The 23242-nt window shown below is 53.3% G+C and overlaps 3 protein-coding genes across 7 annotated transcripts; 2 read left to right on the top strand and 1 right to left on the bottom strand.

Annotated features, from left to right (window-relative positions):
- The first annotated feature begins 279 nt into the window (after positions 1–279).
- On the top strand, positions 280–9154 carry COG1 (component of oligomeric golgi complex 1). 3 transcript variants are annotated; one of them, XM_065648196.1, is made up of 16 exons: positions 303–567; positions 654–898; positions 1539–1720; positions 2079–2249; positions 2335–2488; positions 3336–3546; positions 3684–4463; positions 4719–4865; positions 5705–5866; positions 5956–6075; positions 6160–6287; positions 6808–6916; positions 7373–7482; positions 7588–7663; positions 8049–8087; positions 8993–9154. In XM_065648196.1, exons 1-15 carry the CDS (start codon positions 310–312, stop codon positions 8070–8072), a joined length of 2877 nt encoding a protein of 958 aa, XP_065504268.1. In that variant the 5' UTR covers positions 303–309; the 3' UTR covers positions 8073–8087; positions 8993–9154. The 3 variants fall into 3 exon arrangements, with proteins under 3 accessions (XP_065504270.1, XP_065504268.1, XP_065504267.1); XM_065648195.1 differs by lacking the exon at positions 8049–8087; XM_065648198.1 differs by lacking the exons at positions 5956–6075; positions 8049–8087 and having other exon boundaries at positions 280–567.
- Positions 9052–17785, bottom strand: VCF1 (VCP nuclear cofactor family member 1). Of its 3 annotated transcripts, none has more exons than XM_065648200.1 (4): positions 17602–17785; positions 15933–16029; positions 12365–12406; positions 9052–10392 (listed from the first exon to the last, which is right to left on the bottom strand). In XM_065648200.1, the coding sequence occupies exons 1-4, from the start codon at positions 17646–17648 to the stop codon at positions 10150–10152; spliced, it is 429 nt and encodes a 142-aa protein (XP_065504272.1). In that variant the 5' UTR covers positions 17649–17785; the 3' UTR covers positions 9052–10149. The 3 variants fall into 3 exon arrangements, with proteins under 3 accessions (XP_065504272.1, XP_065504271.1, XP_065504273.1); XM_065648199.1 differs by lacking the exon at positions 12365–12406 and adding an exon at positions 12030–12092; XM_065648201.1 differs by lacking the exon at positions 12365–12406.
- Positions 17786–17878: 93 nt separating this feature from the next.
- On the top strand, positions 17879–21407 carry MTNAP1 (mitochondrial nucleoid associated protein 1). Its single transcript, XM_065647922.1, has 4 exons — positions 17879–19136; positions 19545–19652; positions 19853–19969; positions 20479–21407. Exons 1-4 carry the CDS (start codon positions 17924–17926, stop codon positions 20505–20507), a joined length of 1467 nt encoding a protein of 488 aa, XP_065503994.1. The 5' UTR covers positions 17879–17923; the 3' UTR covers positions 20508–21407.
- Positions 21408–23242: the final 1835 nt, after the last annotated feature.

The following is a 23242-nucleotide window of genomic DNA, read 5'->3' as shown; positions in this document are numbered from 1 at the left end:
GGAGCATCTTGGGGGTGCGCGGAGCAAGAGCGGCACCCGCAGGCCGCGGGGACCGGCCCATCGCCCGGGCAAACGGACAGCCAAATAAATAAATAAAAAATTTTTAAAAAATTAAACCGGCGCTTTCTCCGCCCCCGCTGCCCCGGGCCGCGTCGCCATGGCAACGACGCCAGGGCGCGGCTCTGCCCTGCACAAAGATGGCGGCGCCCCGCCCCGCCGCCATGTCGGAAGACACCTCCCCTTCCCGCCCCAAAGATGGCGGCGGCGGCGTCCACGTCAGCGCCGCCCCGGTTGCGTGGCGGGCCCGCCATGGCGGCGCGGGCCGCGGAGGCCGAGGCGCTGTTCGAGGCGCACACGGCGGCCGAGCTGCGGGCGGTGGAGCGGCGGCTGCGGGCCGACATCGAGCAGAAGCGGGAGGAGCTGCGGCAGATGGTGGGCGAGCGGTACCGCGACCTCATCGAAGCGGCCGACACCATCGCCGAGATGCGCCTCAGCGCCGAGCGCCTCCTGGGCGCCGTGCGGGGCCTGCAGCGGGGGGGCGCGGCCCGGCCCGGCCCCGCGGCCACGGTGAGGGGGCGAGGGGCCGCGGCGGGGCGGGGGGGAGCCGGGAAACCCTCTCTTTCCCCCCCTGACCCTCCGTTTCCCTCCTCCAGGCCCGGCCGCCGGCTCAGCAGAGCTTCTACCGGGCGGCGGCGCAGCTGAAGCTGCTGCTGGACGTCCCCGAGAAGGTGTGGGGGGCCGTGGAGGGCGGCCGGTACCTGCCCGCCGCCCGGCTGCACCTGCTGGGCGCCCACCTCCGCCGCCAGCTGCAGCTCGACGCGCCCCGGGCCCGCGGCGGCCCCGTCCTCGCCCGCTTCCCCATCCTGCTGCGCCAGGTGGCCACCGCCAGCCACCTCAGGTGGGCCAGCGGCTGGGGCTGCTGGTTTGGAGTGGTGTAGGAGGAGGGTGCTGGGACACTTCTCCAGAAGTGGCGGGTGCCCCGGCATGAGAAGTGGTCAGGGCCAGGCTGGACGGGGCTGTGAGCAGCCTGGGCTAGTGGAAGGTGTCCCTGCCCATGGCAGCGGGTTGGACTGGGTGATCTGGCCTCAAGTTGTGCCAGGGGAGGTTGAGGTTGGATCTTGGGAACAATTTCTTCGCCAAAGGGCTGTGGGGCATTGGAACAGGCTGCCCAGGGCAGTGCTGGAGTCACCATCCCTGGAGGGGCTGGACAGACACAGAGATGAGGTTCTCAGGGACATGGGGCAGTGCCAGGAGTGGGGTAATAGTTGGACTCCATGATCCTTTTCCAACTAAATTGATTCCATGATCTTTGAAGGTCCTTCCAACCCAAGGCGCTCTATGAAAGTCCCACTGCAGCCCTGTCACTGCCAGCCACCCTGCCCCATGGGGCATGAACACCTTACCCAGCCCCGTAACATCCAGATAGTCCCACGTCCACCTGGGGAAAATAACTTCCTTGCTCTGTGGGTTATTACATAACCACAGCTGAACCCCTCGGTCCAGCACTGAGACCAGTGACCACCTCCTTCCCTTGCCAGATCCACCATCCTGCAGGAGAGCAAGTCCCTGCTGAAGAGCCAGATGGTGTCGGACCAGGCGGCGGCCGAAGCCCTGTGTGCCATCATGCTGCTGGAGGACAGCTCTCCACGCCAGGCCCTCGCCGACTTCCTTCTGGCCAGGAAATTGGCCATCCAGCAGCTTCTCAACCAGCCGCACCACGGTCAGTACCACAGGGTGCCTCCTTTTTAAAGTCAGGGTAACCCCCTTCGCTTCATCTCCCTCCTGCCCAGCAGAAGAGCGGCTGAGGGAGTCCCATAAAGCTCACGATGGTAGGGATGCAACCACATCGTGCTACTGCTGGCAGAGTTTTGCCACAGCAGTAAAATGCTGCAAAAATTAACAGCACTCAGGGTCTTAAGCCAAGCCTATCTGTAGTGGGGAAGCAGGTGGTGCCTGGGGCTGAGTCCTTTGCCCTCTAGCCCTTCTCTGGAGGGTTTCACTACAACAGCAGGATTTGAAACATGGGGCTGCACACAGCTCTGCAGGGGCTGCCCCAGCTGAAAGGCGTTTCTCTGCAGGTGCAGGTATAAAAGCTCAGGTGTGCTCACTGATGGAGCTGCTGACCACTACCCTGTACCAGGCACACGCTCTGTTCTACACCCTGCCCGAGGGGACACCGCCAGATCCCGCGCTGCCCTGCGGTTTGCTCTTTTCCACCCTGGAGAGCACCACGGGCCAGCACCCTGCAGGTGAGCGCCCGTGCAGCTCCAGGGTTTGCGGGCAGGAGATCCCACCCTGTGCTGGGCTGACTCCCCCAACCCTGTGTGCTTGCAGGGAGAGGTGGGGTTCTGGAGGAGGAGGTGAAGCTGAGCAGCTGGTTCAGGTACCTCCCGGAGTCCGTGGTGGAGTTCCAGCCAGCCCTGCGGACCCTGGTGCACCCCATCAGCCAGGACTACCTCAGAGAGACGCTGCAGCAGTGGATCGCCATGTGAGTGTGACCAGTGTGACCACGTCCCCCTTTGCAGGGCTCCCCCAGACACCACGCGGCCTCTGTGTGCAGGCAGCAGCGCAAAGCAAACCCGAGCTCACCTGCTTCCTCACTCTGCACCTTCTGCCAGTTTATTGCCCAGCATCCCCTCTCTCCAGCAGTAAAACAGCTAGAAGCAGCATAAAACCATCCTGCCAGCCAGACAGTAACACCCTGATGTAACAGACCACCTGGGCTGCACAGTGATATTTCTCTAGAGCTGCTCTACAGTGCCTTATTTACCATAAGCACAGAGTAAATGAGAGGAAGATCCCTTACCTGGCTCATTCAGCCGCTGATCCAGCACCTCCTTCCTCCTCGCTGCTGTTCCCCGGAGTGAGCAGGGCCGGCAAAGCCCCTTTAGAGAATCACCAGCTCCACCCCTTTCCCCTGTGCCCTGTGGATGGGACAACCAGGCCCTGCCTGCCCCTTAACAGCCTCGTCAGCCCCATCTCGTTATCCCATGGAGCCAGCTGGTCCCCACCACCAGCTGCAGCCCCGGTGGTGGGCTTGCTGGCCTGGGGACGTTTCCCCAGCGACCCTCCCCAGAGCCCCCACCCACCCCCGGCTTTCCTGGGGTGCTATGTTCCCAGCTTCGGCACCCAGCAGAGCCTGGGGTTCCTGCCAGTCGGCACGGGGCTCTCCTGCAGGGCCCCAGGGTGGGATCCAGGGTGCAGCTGCCTCACCAAGAGGTGATTCTGCAGGCAGAGCCTCTTCCCGACAGGTTAAGAATTCCCCTGATGTCCCCTCCTGCCTTCTCTGGGGCCACGTCTGAGCAAGTCAGACTGAGGTGAATTGTTGCCTTCAGGTGCAGTGATGACATCAGGGCTGGGGTCAGCAACCTGCTCGTCTACGTGAAGAGCATGAAAGGCCTGGCGGGGATTCGTGATGCGGTGTGGGAGCTGCTCACCAGCGAGTCCGTGAGCCAGAACTGGGAGGCGGTGTGCCGGCGCCTTTTGGACAAGCCGGTGTCCTTCTGGGAGGACCTGCTGCAGCAGCTGTTCCTGGACAGGCTGGAGGTGGGAGCTGTGCTCTGCGCCCCCTCCTATTGTCTCAAACACTCCACTGGTGCCTGTTAGCAGCACTAAGCCTGTATTTTAAGTTGCAGGAGGCACATATAAAAGGTGGTGTTTTTTTTCCTCTGGTTCTGTTCCAGACACTGACCAAAGAAGCGTTTGACTCCATCTCAAGCAGCTCCAAACAGCTTCTCACCTTAGCCCTGCAGGAACTTGAAGTGAACCCCGGCACCTCCGCCCTGAGCAAGCACATCCAGTTTGAACATAACGTGGCCCTGTTCCTGTGGTCGGAGAGCTCCAGCGACCTCCCTGCCGATGCAGCGTGGGTCAACGTGGCAAACCGCGGCCAGTTGGCCAAGAGCGGCCTGTCCATGAAGGCCCAGGTGCTCACGCCATGCGTGCAGAGCTTCTGCTCGGCTCTGGACTCGAAGCTGAAGGCCAGGTTGGATGATCTCCTGTCCTACCTGCCCGCGGACCCCAAGGAAGCCGCTCCTGCGCTGCAGCCGCGCTCTGCCTTCAACCGCTATGCTGACGCCGGCATGGTGGAGGGGCTGCTCCGCGACCGGTGCGTCGCCTGCATCCAGCACACGCTGGGCTGTGTGCATGCAGAGCTCCAGAGCGCCCAGAGCCTGCTGGGCGGGCAGGCGGATGCTCCCAGTGACGCCAGACTCAACGCCGTCCTCTTCATGGCGAGACTCTGCCAGTCCCTGCCCGAGCTCTGCCCTCACCTCAAGCAGTGCATCCTGGGCCAGGCAGGCAGCGCGGAGATGGCACTGAAGGAAACGCGCTCTGGCAAGAAGTTGGGGAAGGGGAAAGCCCAGGAGGTGACCCCCGTGCAGGCCAAGTGGCAGGAGGTGAAGGCAGAGCTCCTGCAGCACAGCCTGCTTGCTTACCAGATCTGGAGCTCGGCTGTCACCAAAGTAAGGAGCTGTTTCTTTCATCACAGCTGCTTCCTGCACGGGTTCCGCTCGTTCAGCTCCCTGCGATCAGCGCTGCCGAGAGCTCGGCCAGGCTGCAGGCAGAGGAGGTGGCATCTGGCAGGATGGGCTTCAGAAATTCCCTTTGGGAGCGGCAGGGGGATGCGGGAGGTTGTGCCATGGGCCAGAGCAGGCTGTCCGTCCTTTGGTGCTGCCGTTAGAGCTGGCTGTGACCGGGTGCTTTGTTTTGCACTCCAGGGTCTGGTTCAGTGCTTTACCCGCACGTTGCTGCTAGACACGGCTGGCTCTGTCTTGGCCACAGCCACCAGCTGGGATGAAATCGAAATTCAGGAGGAGACAGAGTCTGGAAACAGCGTGACATCAAAGATCCGGCTGCCTGTGCAGGTATGAGAAACGTCCTCTCGGTAAACACAGAGAAGCAGTCTGCTGGGAGGAGAAGAGCGCTCGTTTCCAAACCCACTGCTGTGTCCAATGGTGCTGACCTGCTGTGGGGTTTGCTTGGTGGTAGGAGCGCAGGGGAAACGCTCCCCAGTGCTCATCTGTGCTCTTTGAGATACCTCCTAAGGTCAGAGGAAGGAAATTAGACAGTTGCTGCTGTATATTCAAATGAATAAGATTAGCCTGAGCCAAAGAAAGACTTGTGCCTGGTTTACACACAGAGCGCCCAGGAGAGAGATCTCCTGGAAACTGGGGCTGGGCTGCAACAGTGGGACTGTGCAAAGCCCACAAGACCCGAAGGGTGCAGGACTGAACAGTGAGAAAGAGGAGGGAGAAGAGGGTGCTGGGGCTGCACCGGGGCTGGACAGGGCAACAGCCTCTTGTAGTGAACCTTAAAGGGTGAATTTTGTTGACTCTGAAGGAAAAAGCAGGTGGGTGAGAGCTCAAGATAGCTGGGAGGCCAAGGACTGAGGGAGTAAATAACAAGCCCAGGTAGCAGGTTGTCAGAGCAAGGTCTGTGGTGACAGAAGAGGCACAAGAAGCAATTCTGTTCTGACTACACTCGGGTGAGTACCTCTGGTAAAAGTACTCGTGGGACTTTGAGGACTGCTACAACCGGGAGTCTGGTGTCAGTAAATAAAACCCAGGTGGGCGAGTCGCAGCGGCAGAGCTCTGTGGTTGCTGAGGAAGTAGGAAGCTCACATCATGAGAACTGAAACTATGTGCTGCTGATAAAGCTGACGGAGCTTCCAGACCACATGAAAACGCACTGTTTTCTTCAACAGCCATCTTGGTACGTCCAGTGCCTCCTCTTCAGCCTGTGCCAAGAGATGAACCGGGTCGGTGGTCACACTCTTCCAAAAGTCACCTTGCAGGAGCTACTGAGGACCTGCATGGCAGAAGTGCTTGCTGCCTATGAAAAGCTTGTGGAAGAGAAGCAGGAGAAGGTACGTGAGCAGGATCAGCCCTCGCTCCAGCTGGTGTGGGACGGGAGGGTCGCTGGGCACGCAGCAACGCGTACGCTCCTGCTCCTCAGAACAGAAAACATCTGCCTGTGAGAGAGGGAAAGGGTGAGTTCGTTCTTCCCCTGCCTCCCCAAAATATGAGGCAAAAAGGGATCAGACACCAGGCTGCATTCTCAGAACGTTTCGGTCAGGTGGGTTGTTTTTGGTGCTGGTGTTGTTGAACATTTCCCCTGAAGCAGTCCTTTGGCAGCCCTGTCTCGATGTCCTATTTGCAGAAAGCCGGCACCTTCCCCATGACCCAGAACAGAGCTCTGCAGTTACTCTACGACCTGCGGTACCTCAGTATCATCTTGACGGCAAAGAGCGAGGAAGCGAAAAGCAGCAGGATCAAACACGACTCCAGGTGCGGTGCAGTTCTGGGGTTCAGCAGTAGTTTGTGGGGCCCAAAAACGGTTTAAACCAACATCCTTACTGGCAGGAGAACAACGCCTGCGGGAGCAGTGCCTTTGGGAGAAGGGCAGACTTCACCAACACTAAGCTCACTCTCAAAATGTAGGAGGAGGGGTGGGATTCTGCAGCTGAGAGTATGGAGACAGCGGGCTGGGTCCCATCAGCGGGTGCTCCTGGAGAAGACGGTGAAGCTTCCAGCCAAGAGTTAAAAACCTTGTGTGTGCTCCAGTCTTGAGAACTTCTCTCTGAGTCGTACTGCAGGGAGAAGGTTCCTCTGCAGCTGATGGTGCAGGTTGTGGAGTAGCTGGAAACCCTTCTGGCAGCTGCTGCTCTGCTGAGTAGTTCCCCTTTTGCTCAGTCACCTCTTAGGGGCAAATCCTTCGGTGTTCCAGGGCGCTGAGTGAAACCGCCCAGCTGGCATCAGCAGCCATTGCTGGGATGTCACCGCTGACAGGACTCTGCTCTTCTTGCAGGATTGAGAAGGTGACAGATTTCCTGGAGGGACACATAGATCCCTTTGACTTAGACGTTTTTACTCCCCACTTGAATAGCAACCTCAATCGCCTGGTTCAGCGAACCTCCGTAAGTCCAGGGAAAAGGGATGGATTGGGAAGCAGAGCTGCAAAACACATTCTGAAGGGCAGCTGGGGTGGCTTTATAAACTGCTTAATGCCTAAAGATAACGACTGGCACTTACTCAGAAGTGGGAAGAGCGTTTAATGCCAGCTGGAGATAAAAGGAGCTCGCTGAGCTGGCTGTGCTGCGCATAATCGTGCATAGAGTTGGCTGAACTTTATCTAACAGGATTCACTGGAGCCTGGGCAACACTAATTGGGTTAAGTAGTGCTGAAATGGGCCTAGAACTCAACTGTGGTAATAACGAGCAGCGCCAATTAAAACCAAGAGTTAGAGGGGGAAGGGAGACACTTCATGTTCAAACTGAAGACCAGTCACTGGTGTGCCAGGAGGCTCAGCAGCAGCGTGTGGTGTCAGCTCTACCACCACGCCAAATACAGCCGGCTCTGTCCTCCCTTCCAGGTTCTCTTCGGCTTGCTGACCGGCACGGAGAACCAGTACGTGAGCAGGAGCGGTGCGCTGAGCTCCCAGGAGCCCCACAACATCCTCCCGTTAGCAGCCAGCCAGATCCGGTGAGGTCCTTGGCTCTTCTCCGCATCCCCGTGGCTCTCTGGGAATTAGGGCTGGAATTTTTGCTTCTCTCTGACCGGCCACATTTCTTTCTTCCATCTCTTAAGATTTGGGCTTCTGCCGCTGAGTATGTCGAGCTCGCGAAAGAGCAAGTCCGCTACCAGGAGCACAGAAAGAGTTCAGGTTGGTAAAACTGAGCTGTACTAACTTTTTGCCGGTGCTCATTATCCCACCAACACTAGAGCTTGCAAGGAAAGAAAAAAGTAGCCAAACAGTTAATATTTAACCTGATGTTTATTTTCTGTAAAATGAGAGAACCATTATGGCAACATAGCACAAGATGGTTTGGATTTCCCCATGACTCTCAAAAAAGCCCCTCTGCTAACAGCCCCTGTATTTTTGGCGCCCGCTGCTCTGTGGTGAAACACAAGCAATAACCACTGTGAAAATGCAGCGAGGACTTACACAGATGAGGCATTTAGAGATCAGTGCATAAAAGACAATTCACCTAAAGATGGCTGCAGGAACTGTTGAAGGACACCAGCTAATTCTGTGAACTCCTTTGCAGTGCGATGCTGACTGTAGCTCCTGAAGAAGCCGGGCCAGGGTATTTCAGCCTGTGTGAGCAGAGTGGCTTTGCTTCGGCCAGGGCTCGCTGCTGTCCTGGCTTTTACCAGCACACAACCATCGTTGCTGTTTCCCCCGGTTTAAAAACATCTGCCTAGATGGAGTTCTCGATATGGAGGATTGAGAGAGCCAAGGAATACCTCACTGCTACAGGAAGCACTAATTAGTAATCTGTTTCCTTTAGCTATTATTAACCCAATAATCCATCTGAGGTGATGTCTCTTCAACTGGGACAGAAGAGTAAAGGTCTGGTTTAATCAGAGATGCTGGAGTTTACTCTGCAACTCTTGTTCTCCGTTACTCAGAAGGATTAAAGACCAGACATAGTACAAGGGTTGTTGAAAAGCCCAGAGCTTCCCACTGAAGGTATTCTTTGCCTCTTCCACCCCCGCTGTAGTAGGGTGTAGAAGTGTGCAGTGATGTTTGACTCGCTCTTACCACTCCCTTCGCCTGCTGCGGTGGCACACGTACGTTCCGTGCTAGTCCCACTTCTTAGCATCCCTGGCAGATGTTTGCTCCATCTTTGGTGCTAAAACGGTTCTGGAGACGTTAAAAGTCCACAGTCACTCAAGAACAGCTCTCTGAGGGCAGCAGCTGCACGTCTCCCATGCTCTCATCCCCTTGCTCTGAGAGCAACAGCATGCAGTTCAGAAGAATTTCATATTTTTTGAGCATTGAATGACATCTGAAGAGTTACCTGTTGCTAACAACAGCAAGGCGTGTGCTTCTGCCACTCAGAACTGTCACTAATCCCCAGGAGTGATGCTGCTTCAGTTGTAGTTCAAGCTCAAGTTGCCTCCTTGCAGCTACTCTAGACAAGGGTGCGGAGTAAATCAAAGGTATGCTGGAATAGTTACTGATGCTTTTGTTTTTAAAAACTAACAGGTCCCAGCTCCTGCACTCCCAAGAGCAGATGATGAGGCATTGCGCCCCGGCTCCTTGTTCAGGCAGCTTGTAACCGAGGAGGACGACACGGCTGCACCTTCTCTCTTCAAGCTGGGATGGCTTTCTGGCATGACCAAGTGATACAATAAAAAATGAAAAGTTTGTCTGTGTATTCGTCTTCACCAAGATGACTCTCTCTGCTGGGCGAGACCACTGACACCTCCGCTGGTACGGTCAGAAGAACTTTTCCATCCTCAGCCAGATCCCAGGCACAGGTCAGGGCTGTCCTTGCCCTCTGGCTGCTGGAACAGAGGTGTAACTGCTCTGGCACCTCCTGTACCTTGAAGTTGTTAATATTAAAGTCAAATTAAAGAAAACCACCAACCTACACCCTGTAACAGAAAACAAAAGATTTCACAACTAGAAATGGGTATTGGAGCAATGTAAGTCTCCTCTCCTTCAAAGACCCCTCCCTAGGCTACTCTCTACTTTTCTCCATAGGTACCACAAATCTGCTGTGAACCCAGCGGGCACCTGACATTTCACCTACAGCTGCCTGAGCTTTCCTGGTTCTAGTTTCACATTTTATTTTCAGTACAGCAGTAAAGATCAAGTGAGATGAGGCTCATCACACACTCCGCTGGCTGGAAAGTTCGCAGCTGGGGCAGGCCTAAGGGATTGCAGGGACGGCACCTATTCTTATTGTCGTATTAACTCTAAATGCTCAAAAAAATTCTGTTGCCAAATAAATTTTTTACTAGTTTATTGAAATTAAAAAAAGACTTATAAAACTGAAGATGAACGTTTGAGAGAACTTTACATAAAGCAACAAATTGCTAACAAACAGATTAGGCAGTCAATTGGAATTGAACATTTTGCAATCCTACAACACAGATGTGGATTCCTCGGTCTCCTCTTGACATGTATTTGTAGAGCCACCCCAAAAAGAATCCTATAAAAATTGCTTCAAAGCCCCTCTTGCATTGCAATAGTGCAGCAAACCACAAGTAAACAATTTCCTGTTAACCTGTTATTTCAAATATAGACTGAAAAGGCAACAGGCGTTTTGTGCAATTCCATTTTAACAAACTTTTAAGTTGAAATATCAAAGCTACACAGTGCTGTCCCTTCACAGAAGGCAGGGAGCTGCTGGGTCATCATGTGGGCAGGCGGCCCCGGCTCTGTAAGCTGTGAAAATGGGCTTCCCTCAGGATCTGGTTGATGTGGAAGTAAGGACCTCGGCTTAGTGCAGACTGCTCGTGGAAGGACTGGGAGGAGACGGGGCCGGATCCCGCAAGGCTGGGGTTTAGGCTGGGCTCTGCGCCGCACGCTCTGTCGGGGCTGTTGATGCTACTGCTACTACAGCTGCTGCTGCTGCTGCCGCTATCGCTGCTGGAGGACTGAGACAAAGAGAAGGTTAACAGCAAAATCACACCGTTTTCTCTCCTGTCTGTAATGAAACACCTTGGTTAAGCAAAACAGCTTTACAGTAAGTCCCTCCCTTCCAGATTTGCAGGCTCACGTTCAGCCTGATGGACTAACATAAATCCACCAAGTGCTTTCTTGGCGTTTATAGCTTCCTTTGTAGCCAACACAAAGCTGAAGGGACGAGCAAGCCTTCACCTGGAGCTTTGCCGACCTCCAGTACACTGGATTGCAACTTTCTGGTTTTATACCCACCAGCTCTGCCCCCATGACCCACGTTAGCACTAGTGAATTTGCTGAATTCATCCGAGAATTGGAAAATAAAGAACATTCCTACTGAACTGCACGTGTCAGTAAAGGCAGGCAGGGCATGAGGAAAAGCCTATCGCTTCTGCTCCAGCAGGTGTTTTAGGTGAGCACCATGCAAAGCATTTTCCTACAAGTCAGGTCTTTCTAAAATGAGATCTGAAGCATCCAAAGCAACAGGCTGTTAAAATCAAACGCAGCACGATACCCATTTTAAGTCTTTGAACACCATGACATACATACAACTACTCTTCTCTCAGCGAAGTACTGGGACTGCAATGTTAACTGGTAATTCCCATAACAAATTATTTTACTGGACAGGACAGGGAAAGAGCGACAGGTATCAGAGACTTCCACATGCAGAGAAGACAGCTCCCGACTGAGCTCGCAGAGAGGACAGGGCTCATCTGCCAGCACATTTCATGGTCATGACTGGAAGAGCATTTGCCATCATTTTCAGTGTTTCAAAGACATAAAACTGTTTGGTTTACACCATTTTAAGGGCTGCTTGTGAAAGGTTCCATTAGTTACAGCTGAAATATTTCATTACTGTATGCTAAGCTGTTCAGGACAACACTACAAATATTTCAGTGCTTAAGAATCACAGAATGGCAGCTTTGCCATCCCAGAAGGAGTCAATTCACAAAAGCAGCCAGCGTAAGGGACAGCAGCTAAAAACCCACACATTTTTGTTAAGTATTAATCTAAAACCACAGAAGTCAAAGCTTGGTGGCCACAGCAGAGGAAGCCCAATTTAAAGAAGCCCACAGTAATTTAACAGTCAGCACCACATCCAGAAGGTCTCGCTCTGGAGTAAATCTGAAGAATGGTGCAAATCGCACCTGCCAGGTCTGCCAGTGAGCAGTGAGACAGGCCCAGGAGGGCCCTGTATGAATATTTGAGCTCGACCACATCTGGCTGCCAACAGGAAACCCCACAGCACCGATTCCACAATTGATCGTGACTATTCAGATAAATTTCTTGTTTGACTAAGCACCGAAAATGCTTCAGTTCTGTAGGACAGCAAGCGAGGCAAGGGCACTGGGCTGCACTGCGCTGGTGTGTTAGTTCAGCTAGCGAGGAGAAAACAATGCAATGCATGTGAAGTCAATCTTGAGGAAGCAGCAGATGTAACTACAGGAGCAACGAGCTCCTCTTCCTAAAGCTGCTAATGCTGGAGAGGGAGAGAACACAGCAGGACAGAGAGAGCCACGAAACAGTGCTTGCTGGACCACTGCATTTCGCACAAAGCACAGATATTGAAATGCAACTGAACAAGTCACAGCAGCCTTGGAGAGAAACCCACCGCACAGGACACTTTGTTTCCTTTTAGTCTGTGCTCCTTACTGTTTTTCGTTACAGCCACCTTCTGAAAATCAAGGTAAAAATCAAAATGAGAACCTAGTATTACTTACTGCTAAAGTTTCGCATCTTAACAAACATTTTAGAGCGGTTAGTAACGATTATATTATGCATATCTGATTTTTTTTAAAGCAGAGATTGTGTCCTGGGACGTGCTTCCTACATCTAAGGCTGTTGACAGATCTGGTTTGTCACACCCTCTTTATTTCCATTTCTCTAATGCAAAAATTCACTAGCACATGAAGCCCGTTTATTGCCCAAATCCCATCAAAGACCTACCATTTCCCCAGGCTGTGGTGCACATTCTGTTACGCATTTGGACTACAATTAGACAAAAAAAGAATCCTTAAAGTCATCATGTCAGCAACGACAGGCATCTACACAATGAAACAGTTTTCAGCAAAAGGGCAAAGGAAAGTAGCCCAATGAAAGTTTACCAGTACGTTAAGCACCCAAAGTGCATCTTCAAGGTTTATCTGACTCATTCACTCCTCTTAACATCACACCAAGTAGCTATAGAAGTTGTAAATAATTTCCGAACAAATGTCCTGTTAAATTTATTAACCTGCTGATCTGTGATGTAGCATCTCAGTCACTATGACAGGAACTTCAGAAACAGCTGTTTGGTCTCTGCTGCTCTCAAAAATCTTTCAAGATGAGTTTAACAGAGGTGTAATCTGGTTTTAATCAGAATTTAAGGCCAGCCCTTCCTCAATAGTGTAACACTGTGGAGTGGTGTAGCTGCAACGCTAGACAAAAACTCTGATTTGAGGGAAGCAACTGCTGCCGTGCGTCAGAACCTCCGTGATGAACCGGGGGCACCACTGAGCTCCGGGGAATCCCGTCATCGGGCAGAGTAACAAAGAGGAACCACAAGATATGAGGTTTTACAGAAGTTATTCAGGAAGGAATAGAGTCACCCAGAGCACTGCAGACTCCCTTCCTTCCTTGGGAAAACCAGAGCAAAGGGCTTTTCGCCGGCGATTCCTCAGGGTGCAGATTCTCATCGTTCCCACGGAGGATCCGCTACAACTCTGCCCGACCTGACGCATGTGCAGCAATGAGCGGAGAGGAGGAAGGGATTCAGCTAAATTTATAACTGCACATCATTACAGCAATTTGCCAAGATGTAGTGCTGAGAGAGGCTGAAGTGAATCAGTTTTCCTTCTGTAAAACTCAGAGCGAAGGATGGTGCCTGCCCTGGGTAAAGGACAGTCTAGGGGGAAAGCAGCGACATCCTTTTGCATTGGATCCAGCTCACACAAGCACAAGGATTCAAAGTGAGGGACTGAGGGACAACATCGCAAAACAGCCCATGTCTGGCCTGCCACTACGAAAAAAAAATCTCCCTTCACCTTACACATATTGCGGTCAGCTGTGAAGAATAAGGAAAAAATAATTGAAAGGTATCCTGACAAAAGCCAGGTTCAAGTTGAGTAATACAGCTGCCTGATTTTCATACTAGATTTATATTCTCAAGTAAACACACTCCGTAAGAGAAAACAGCTTTCAACTGAAGGTAGGCAAAAGGCATCGGTACTTTAGCTAATATGGCACAAAACACACAGGTGTGTGTGTGCCCTGACGTGAAAAGTGGTTCTCCCCTCTTGTGCTCTTCAAGGTTACAAATTGCTCCTACGCGCACCTTCTCTCCTCCTTCAAGATCCTAAAGCTCGTGAGGACTTGTAATCAGCAAGAGCTGCCTTTGCAAATGGCAAAGTATCAGGAAACTAAATACAAGTATTACAAATGGCCAAGAATTTCAAAGTGCCATCAATCGGAAGCAGTTGTGCACTATAAGCACAAGAACTTCTCCATTTGGCACAGGAAGTCCTTAAAGAAACATTGAAATAATATGATTTAATCTCATGGCTTGAATTTCTGGGCATGCTCCATTCAGTGATCCAACATTCCAAGAAAACAAGAAAAAAAAGCAACCCTTTATTCATCAGTAAACAACATAGTGAATTTTGTTCCCTCAAGAAAGGGAACACTGACTTTTCTAGATCTGTGTCCAGCAGGCACATTCCTCCACTTCAGCGTCAGCAGTAAGAGATGCTCCATGCCTGCACACCGGGGTTTCATGTGTTAAACACATACTTTTACAAGGCAAGTGCATGCATGAAGCAGAGCTCTAACGTTAGCCTGGGTGCCAGGGCCGGCAGCTCGTGCCCACCCCAAAGCAAACCACCTGAAGGACGGAGCTCAGTCACCCGCTCCTGCGTGGCTACCACATGACTAGTGCCATTTCTGCATTTTAGCGGCTTTGCCCAAATGCCAAGTGTTTATATGACAAGCAAAGGTGCTTCTGCCACTCACCATGAAGGTTTTTCCTGATATTCTTAATTTCATTACTCCTACTTCAATCCCTTGTTCCACACTAAATTCTTCCTCCTCCCGCCACAAAGATCGTTTAGCCATTAACTACTCTACACACGGAGAAGAGGTGTTTAACCTGTTGGACAAGTGATTGAGCGTCAGATGTCAAGCAAATATTTATGGTTCTACCCGTTATACTCGAGAAACAAAAATGACTTCATCCCAGCAAGTCCTACTTCTGACAAAACAACGATATAGGAACCAGGGACATTTGTCACCACAGTGAATTCCTCATGATGAACATCTCAGCTGTTAGAGCATTTTCCATACAATATCTCTGACTATCACATCAGCTACATATAAAGGTTAAAAGAAAGTCTCCCTCACAAAAGGAACGGTGGGATACAGAGCTCTGTATCATTTTAAATATAAACTTGAAGACATTACCATACAATAATAGATAAGTTCTTTGAAGTTACATAGCACAAAACATTTTCTGCAGCCAAAGTATAGTTAATAGCTCAATATAACTGCAATAGGTTGTAATTATTCATTACAGCCAATCTTCAGAGTGAGAGGGCTGTACAAAAAACAAAGATATTTCAAAATCTTAAAAGAAACCCATTTCATTAACCTCAGGGCCACAAACCAGGAGGAAGCCTCTGCTCTGCACGCTCCTCTCCATAAACATTTTGCAACAGAGCTACACAGCTCATTAGAAATGCATACAGTGGATTTTCAGATGATTAATACAGGCAACAACTCAGGAAATCTGGCAGCAGTTTGGAAATCAGCATTTTTTTAAAAAAAGAATCTCATAGGTAGCAAATTGCACAGCCTAGAACACTCGTCATGTGAGCGATGAGAGAATAAGAGACACTTTATTCCACGTCCAGCAACGGATCATGACAAATACGAGTAAAAATCTAACAGTTTGAGTTCAAGTGTTTGAGCTGTGAACCAGTAAGTCTTGCTTTAACTGCTGAGCTCTATCAGAGCATTTTTTAAACATCAGATAAGCACTACCGCTTGCAACCAGCACTTCACGTTGGAATGCCTTCTGGCTTTCCACCACAAATAACCATGTTACCGGCAGTAAATGCAAAGCTAGAAGGGTAGACGGTCGGGCCAACTGACCACACGCATTTGTAACCCCCCCCAGTCACCTCCTGGGTTCTGGGTACGTTACACCCCATTTCAGACAGCAGAACTGAAACGGGCAGCAAATGCTTTGTTTGTATCTTCACTCAGGTGCTACACATCAATATTTGAAATATATTAACAGAAATATTGAGGCCAAAGACAATCAGGTTCACTAGAAAACATGCTGATTTCCAAACCACGTTTTACAGATTTCAACCTCTGAAGTATGTAACAGCATGAAGCCTCGTGACTTCACACACAAAGCAAAAAAAAAAAAAAAGTGTTTTCATTAACTACTCTCCATGAATAAAATTTCACAGAATATTCCAACTGTTATTTAAATTCAGCACTGAAGGAAACTGAATTAGCTGGAGAAGGCTCTCACCTCAGTGTCCCAGGAGTCCTGAAGGACGGTGTTCCTGGTAGTACGCTTTGTCTGGGGAACGTGACCATCATCCTCAGGGCCATTCCGTCTCCGCTTCCTGAAGAAAGTTTAGGGACAAAGGAGAAAAAAAAATATCAACTTACTGATATACCTTCTGTTTTGTTCTCTAAAGGCAACTCTATAAAAAAAAGCAGGACAGCTTGATGTATCTAAACCTCTGATGTACTATGAACATTCATATTCTCTTTTTAGCTGTTCTCTACAGAACTGGGATAAAACCAGCACATTTCTCACAAAGCAGCCAGGCTGATGTTTTCATATCAGTTTATGGGACACGGACTCACACCTACCATTAAAACCAGTGCTGAGCATCTTTCCAAATAAACTCATTTGACAATTCTCAGCCTTGCAACTGCTCTCAGAACTTAGGCACGTCTGAAAATAAGCCTGAGGCTTTGAATGACATCTGACAGGCTGAGAAAAGCACCTGCGAAGAGCGGCAGCGACCACACTTTCAATAAATACCCAGTTACGTTCATCTTGCTTACATGACTCTGCAGTTAGTGCCTACACTGACTTTCTCTAGTCTCTCCACTCTGATGGCATTTTATGTCAAGTGATGTTCCTGAGCAACATTATTTTCCATGCGGAAAGAAAGTTTTGTCAGAAAACATCTCGCAGAAGACAAATCTTTCCCTGTTTCTGATGTACTCACCACTCTCTTATGACGTCAATGCTACTTTGCAGCAGTTGAGCAACAACAACAACCTAGAATCCCTGTGAACCAACATCTCCCACTGTCCGCAGAGTTTTAATACTAATATAAAGTGATTTTTCCCACCACACAAGCACCCCAGGTCAACCAGGACCGTGGCACACAAGGCACCAGCCAAAATATAAGATGGTGCTGTTTTGGTTGCTAAAAATTAATACATCTGAAAATGAGTCAAAGCAGACTCAAGTGAGGTATTTATAACTGAATCCTTCCTCACAGACGAGCTCCTGCAGCAGACTCAGCTGCCGGGCTCTGGTCCACGCCCACAGCAGGAGCTGCCTCCTCGCTCCCCCATCCCTCAGCCCATCGCCTCCTCCTTCTCCCAGGCCCACTCTTCTCACAAGAGCCAGCCTTCTTTATTTAACACCTGCAGCCCACAAGCAAACCCAACACCTCCGTCCCCACAGCCCAACCTGCCGCCCCACAGCTGCGGGCACCCACAGCACAGCAGCTCCCACCCGCTTCAAGGGTCCTCCTGGTTGTCCAGACAGGACCCGCCTCCTCCCCGGCCCCACCGAGCCGAGAAAGGCCCCTCCGTCCCCCGCACCCTCCGCATTCCCGGTGCCCGTTCCACCTCCCGAACGCAGCCAACCGCCCCCCGGCTTAGCGCTCGCCGCCGCACTCCCAGCTCCGGTTTAACCCCCTCCGGAGAGCGGGGGCCGCTCCTCCCAGCCCCATCCCCGCAGAGCCGACCCCTCCGGGCGGGCAACCCACCCCCCGCCCTCGCCCCCTCCTCCCGCCCGCCAGCCCCGCTCCCTTGCTCCCCACATACCCCCCACACTCCGAAACCCCCTCCGGTGGCCCAGGGGTTGCCCCGCAGGCCCCTCGCCCCCTCCCCAACCACCGCGTCCCCTCAGGCCGCGCTCCCCTCCCCCACCGCGGCTCGTGCCTCACCTCTGTCTCGCTCCCCGCTCGCTCGGCAGCGGCTGCCGGCAGCTCATGGCGGGCTGGGCTGAGCTCTGCGAGGCGGGACGGGACACGGCAAGAGGCTGCGCTGCGGCTCAGGCCTGGCCGGGCCCGCCGCTCCCGCCGCTCAGCACAGACGGCGCCGCTCGGCTCCAACCGCCGCTTCCGGCGTCGCCGCCTCCCGCGCAGGCGCAGCGCGCGCCCCGCCCATCCCTGCGTCACGACGTGCGCGGGGCGGGGCGCGTGCGCATGCGCGGTGGCGCCACGGGGCCGGCGGCGGGTGGCGGAGCGGGCCCGGAGCGGAGCGGCCATGGCCGCGGGGCCGCCGGGCCGGGAGCTGTGCCCGCACTGCCGCAGGCCCTTCAAGCGGCTCCGCTCCCACCTCCCGCACTGCAAGGCCGCGCCGGGCTCCGCCCCTGGCAGCGCCTCGGGCCCAAGCTCAGGCCTAGGCCCCGGCCTGGCCGCCGGACCCCCCGAGGCCGGGAGCTCGGCCCGGGCAGGCAGCAGGGGAGGGGCCGGTAAGAGCAGCAAGCAGCCACCCAGCCCCGGTGTGAGGCAGGGGCTGCCCGCCGCCGCCCCCCGGGAGGCCCCGGCCCCGCAGGGTGGAGGGTTCAGCCCCGGGCTGCGCCGCCGCACAGAGCGGAACGTGGAGCCCTCGGTACAGGATGTGGCCAGGTGCCTCGATTTACTCCCCGAAGAGGTCAAAGATATACCCAAAAAGCTGAGTGACGGAGTGAAAATAGTGATAGAGAAGCACCGCGCCAGGGTGATCAGGGACAAGAGCGGTTCCCGGAGCGGAGGCGCCTCGGCCGGGAGCTCCAGCGCAGCCCAGGGGCCTGTGGAAGGGCCGGATCCCGGCAGTGCTGCTGACCACGCTGAGACAGCCCAGCCCGACCCACGGGAGGCAATAACTGTTCCAGAGACCACAAACACAGAGACAACTGGCCTTGGAGCTGCTGAGAGCATGTCTGCGAGCTCAAAGGGAGTAAGAGGCAGTAGGTTAAAAGCAACAAAAATACCTGTCCTTCAAGGTCCCCCTGATGCTGACGGCAGAAATAGCCCCAGTGACCTTGTTCAGCAGGAGGGACCAGACAAAACCATGACAGAGGAGAAGCAGATGTACCGAGAAGTTGGTGTGGAATATAAAGCCCCTCTGTCCGCTTTGCAGACCAAGAGCCTCCATCCATCAACGACAGAGGGCTTCAGAGGTCACAACAAAGGGACGTCCAAAAATTACCTAACCAGCACACAGACACTTCAAGAGAGCGAGGAGCAGATGGCTGGAGTTTCCGAGCCCATCCTGAACGCGAGGAGGGACACGGAGCTGGCGCTGCACCAGTTCCTGCTCCGCACCTCCAAAAGCCAATCCATCTGTCTGTCCCCAGCCCCTGCCCTGGGCTTGGAGTGGTTTCCAGACTTACATCCTACTTATCATGGGCTGAGTATTTTTCCAGGGAATCCTTCCCAAGAAGACCTGGGGATCACAGTGAAGACAAAGGGCAGTTTCTCAGAGGGACAGCAAGGTAATGTGAGCAACAAAAGTCTTTGCTGCTGAGATTGACTGCGCTGTCAGGCGAAACCGTCTGATGGGAATGGAAGAGGAGGGCTGGGAAGTGCTGAGCTGCTGGGCTGGTCCAGCAAATGATGCAGGAGGGATCCAAGGAGGTTAAACTGTCCAGCCCTCCAGCGCGCAAAACCTAGGGTTTACATTTCTTTTGATGTTTGAGTCAGGCTCTTACATGTTCGGGCTGGCAGAGCCGGACTCGCTTTGTGGGAGAGACAATTCGCTCTTATGTTCTGCGCAGTCAGTCCCAAACCCACGTCACTTGCAGCCAAACCAGACACCAGCTCTGTGCTCACCCCCCACACCGGGAACACAAGCAGCACCCACATCACCCTCACTTTCCTACCTCTGACTTCCCCTTACACAGGTCCCCTCGCAGAGCGGCGTCTGCTGGCCGTGCGGCTGGGGGAGCTGCCCGCCTGGCTGGCCACCCGACAGCTTTCTGCCCAGGGACTGCTTGGAGGAGCACGGAAAGGTGAGCCTGAATTCCCAGCTCTCACAGCAGAATTGTCCCGCTTACCTGATTTGCTACAGCCTGGTCCAAGTGTCCAGTCTAGATCTTTATAAAAAGAAGCAAATAAATAGCCCCAACCATTTGGCTTTGGAAAGTTACATGGAAACCGCTGACCTGTAAGACCTATGCACGGTTTGACCCTGGTGTTTCTGTTCCAACAGCCTGGAGCAGCTATTACAACAAATACATCAACGTGAAGAGGGGCGGCCCAGCCGGGATCTCCATGCTGCTGGCGGGATACTGCCTTCTCAGCTACGCCTGGAGTTACCAGCGCCTCAGTAAGATTTCCTTCTTGCTGTCTGTCCTATTTCAGGCAATTCCTCCTTTTGCAGCAGGTGGAAAGTCTGCTTGCCATTTGTGTTAATTCAAACTCTGAAATAGTTTAAATACTTCACAGTTAAGACTAATATCAGAGCTCAGAGAACAGCAAACTGACCTGGCTTAGGTAGGCAGAGGAATTCAGCAATAAAGGTGGCGATAAGAGTTGCTGATTCACAGCTTCTCCCTGGAGAGCACTAGAAACCATCAGAAGTGCTTTTAAACCCTGCACAAAGCAGAGGGAAATGTGCCAGCACTGAACACCCGTTCTCTGGATTCACTCATAACTGACAAGGGATTTACTGGTGTTGGGGCAGTTTCCCCAGCAGCACTCACTCTCACGCGCAGCTCTGTGGAGAGAGAGAAGCAGAGGAGGCTGCGGTGTTCTGCTCGTCACTGCTGGGCAGAGCACGCTGTCACCTCATCCCCCAGCACAGCACTGTGCTAACACTGTCCTTTTTGTCCCCAGAGTGTCATCGCTGGCGTAAATACCACTGAAGAAGCTGGAACAGCACCCAAGGAACAGTCGGAAATCTCAGACTGGGAGTCAGCAGGCGTGCTCAGGACCAGAGTCCCAGCAAGATTCCAATCAGCAGCGGTTCATTTACTGTCAGAACCAGGTTAATTGTGGAGAGGGCTGCTGTGCGGTGACCCTCCTGCAGACAGAGGGGTGACACGAAGTAAACAGCTGCGGTCACTGCTCTGTGCTTCAGGCAGTGTTTAGTACCCAAAGAAGAAAATCTTGGAGCCACCTCTTGGAGATCTGTACACTGTAGAGCTCCTGTGGTCTGCAGAAGCCCAAATCTCTCGCTTTGGGACACCAGACACAGCACAACTCCTTGACTTGGGTAGATTAATCAATGTGTACGTTGTAGTTGATGTTTGACAGTGAGGTTTCTGATGGATTGTGCCAGGGTGGGCCTCGGCCAGAATAATCATTCCCTTTGAGTAAAATTGTGTCTGGCACAACCCATTTTTTTACTTATGCCAGCAGCATGAGGGGATTTGCAGGAGAAGGAGAGTCCCCACAGTCCTCCCACTTCGCTCCCAGCACGGTGCTGCCCAGGCTCCAAGGGAAGGACCTCTGCGAAGGCAATAAAGCAGCAATGCGCCAACCGCACAGCTCTATTTCTAGGGGAAGAAAAATCCATTGGATTAGCTGTTGAGCCCAAAGGGCAAAACCGCGTCTGCATCAGACAAACGAGGACAGTTATGAGCATGCTAGTTGTAGCCTGCCACCACCAAACATGTCTGGAAAAGCGTTGGTCATGTTACAGGCATGAAGGGTAAAAAAAAAGCCAAGAAAAACCAAACCAAACAAAACCCACAACCTATTTAAAGAGCAGCGCAGTGGTGTTGTGTCAGAAGTGTTTCACCAAGAACTCTCTCACCAGCAATAAAAGCTTTTGTGAATTTTCCTTTCCTGCTTGATACTGTGTGTTCTCAAACATGGTGCTTTTTGCTCCCCATCACTGGATCTGCACCAACTAGGACCCCACACCCCTCAAACCTGGGACTGCCCTGCAGCTGCTCCTGCCACCCCAGTCCCAGTGCTGCACGGGGGGACAGGGACGTCCCTGAGCTGTGCAGGGACCAGTTTTAGATGCATGAGGGAAACTGGTATTTCTCTGCTGCTTGTACAAAGAGCTATGAGAGCCAGTGCTGAGCAAAACCAACTGGCTTTTCGAGTCCAGCAGCCGCCCCAGTAGCTGTTTTGCTGGTTCCATCTCACTTCACAGTGTTCTCCTTCCACAGGAGCACTCGAATCACTGCCCCAGCAGGATTTCCAGCAGAGTCTTCCCACTCTTACTGCTGCAGCCACCTTTCTGGGGGCACAGGGAGGGGCAGGTATTGGTTTAGTGCCAGATCAAGCCAGTGCCACGTTACCAAATGTTCAAGGATGGGAGGAACTGAGGTGCCCCAGGAATCGTGGCCCTGGGTGGGTGCCAGTGACATTTCTTCCCACAGACAGGAGGTGGCATCAGGCACTTGCTTGAGGCCAGACCCAGGGGACGTGGGTGCTGGGGTGGGAGAGTCTCAGCAGGGTCCCCAGCCTGGTCCTGCACCTACCAAAACTGGAGTAGAAACAGCTCCTCCACGTTGGACATGCCAGCAGGAGCTTTCCTGGTTGTGGGAAAAGATTTTCCAGATGCCTCCCTGAGGGAGCAGTGCCTGGAGCCAGCCCAGCCTCAGGCAGGACAAGGAGCACCCCAGCATTGTGGTAGGTCCAGCATGGGCCTGGAGCACCAGCAAGGAGAGGAACCCCAACACAACGTGCTCCTCGTCACCCTCCAAAGGTGCCACAGGACCCCATCCCCTACTTACTGTCTGTACCCAGGAAGTGCAGGGGCTGAGCTACTTGCTGCTGCTCTGCATCAGCTTCCAAGTCCAACCTGGTCTTCTTCACACCAGCCACCAGCTCCCGTGTCACTCCTGCTCCAGCAAGAGGCACCCCCGGCACAGGCAGGGTGCAGGCAGGGCGCATGGCTGCAAAGGGGCTGCCCAAAGAAAGCAGAGGTCTCCCAAAGGCACGCAACACTCTGCAGGTCACCACAGCCACCCCAGGCCCAGCAGCACTAAAAACCCCTCCTCCCCAAACCAGAGCAAAACCAGCCCAAGCAGCAGCCCTGAGCTTTTTATTTAGCGAGAGAGGCTGCCCACATCTGATCTCAATTTGCAGCTGGGATCACCTGGTGCTGCAGCCCAGCTGCAGGCAGCTCAGTCCCGGGCCCCATCACATCCCCCATAATCGCCTCTGCACGGACATCTGCTTCTCCTCCAGCCCCAGCGCTGGGCAGCACAGCTGGTCCCCATCTCCCCGGGAGCAGCAGGTCTGCTCGGGCTGGCAGGGAGCTGGTTAACCCCCTCGCAGCGGGGCTGCTGCTCAGCCTTCACCAGAGCCAAATGTGCTGTAACCAAAAGCTCAGATGACAGGGGACAGATCCTGGGGGTTTTTGTTGCGCTCTGGGTGCTTTGAGCATCGCTGAGTGCACAGCGGCACCGTCCCCAGCCCCGCTCTGCAGCGTCTGGCAGGACAGACCCACATCCCCAGGCTTCTGGTGAGGATGGTGGATAAGAAGCCCTTCTGGTCCCCATTTCTGGGCTGGGGACTTGAACGTGTGCCAGGCTGCAATGGCACGTGCCGGGCACAGCCACGGTGCCACACTGCTTCCCGGGAGCCCACCCAGACAAGACCACGCAGCCCCTGGGTTTAACCCAGCACTCCAGCCCTT

This window comes from Caloenas nicobarica, chromosome 18, assembly GCF_036013445.1.
Source record: "Caloenas nicobarica isolate bCalNic1 chromosome 18, bCalNic1.hap1, whole genome shotgun sequence".
Classification (NCBI taxonomy): Eukaryota; Metazoa; Chordata; class Aves; order Columbiformes; family Columbidae; genus Caloenas; species Caloenas nicobarica.
This window is presented reverse-complemented; position numbering and strand designations above follow the sequence as displayed.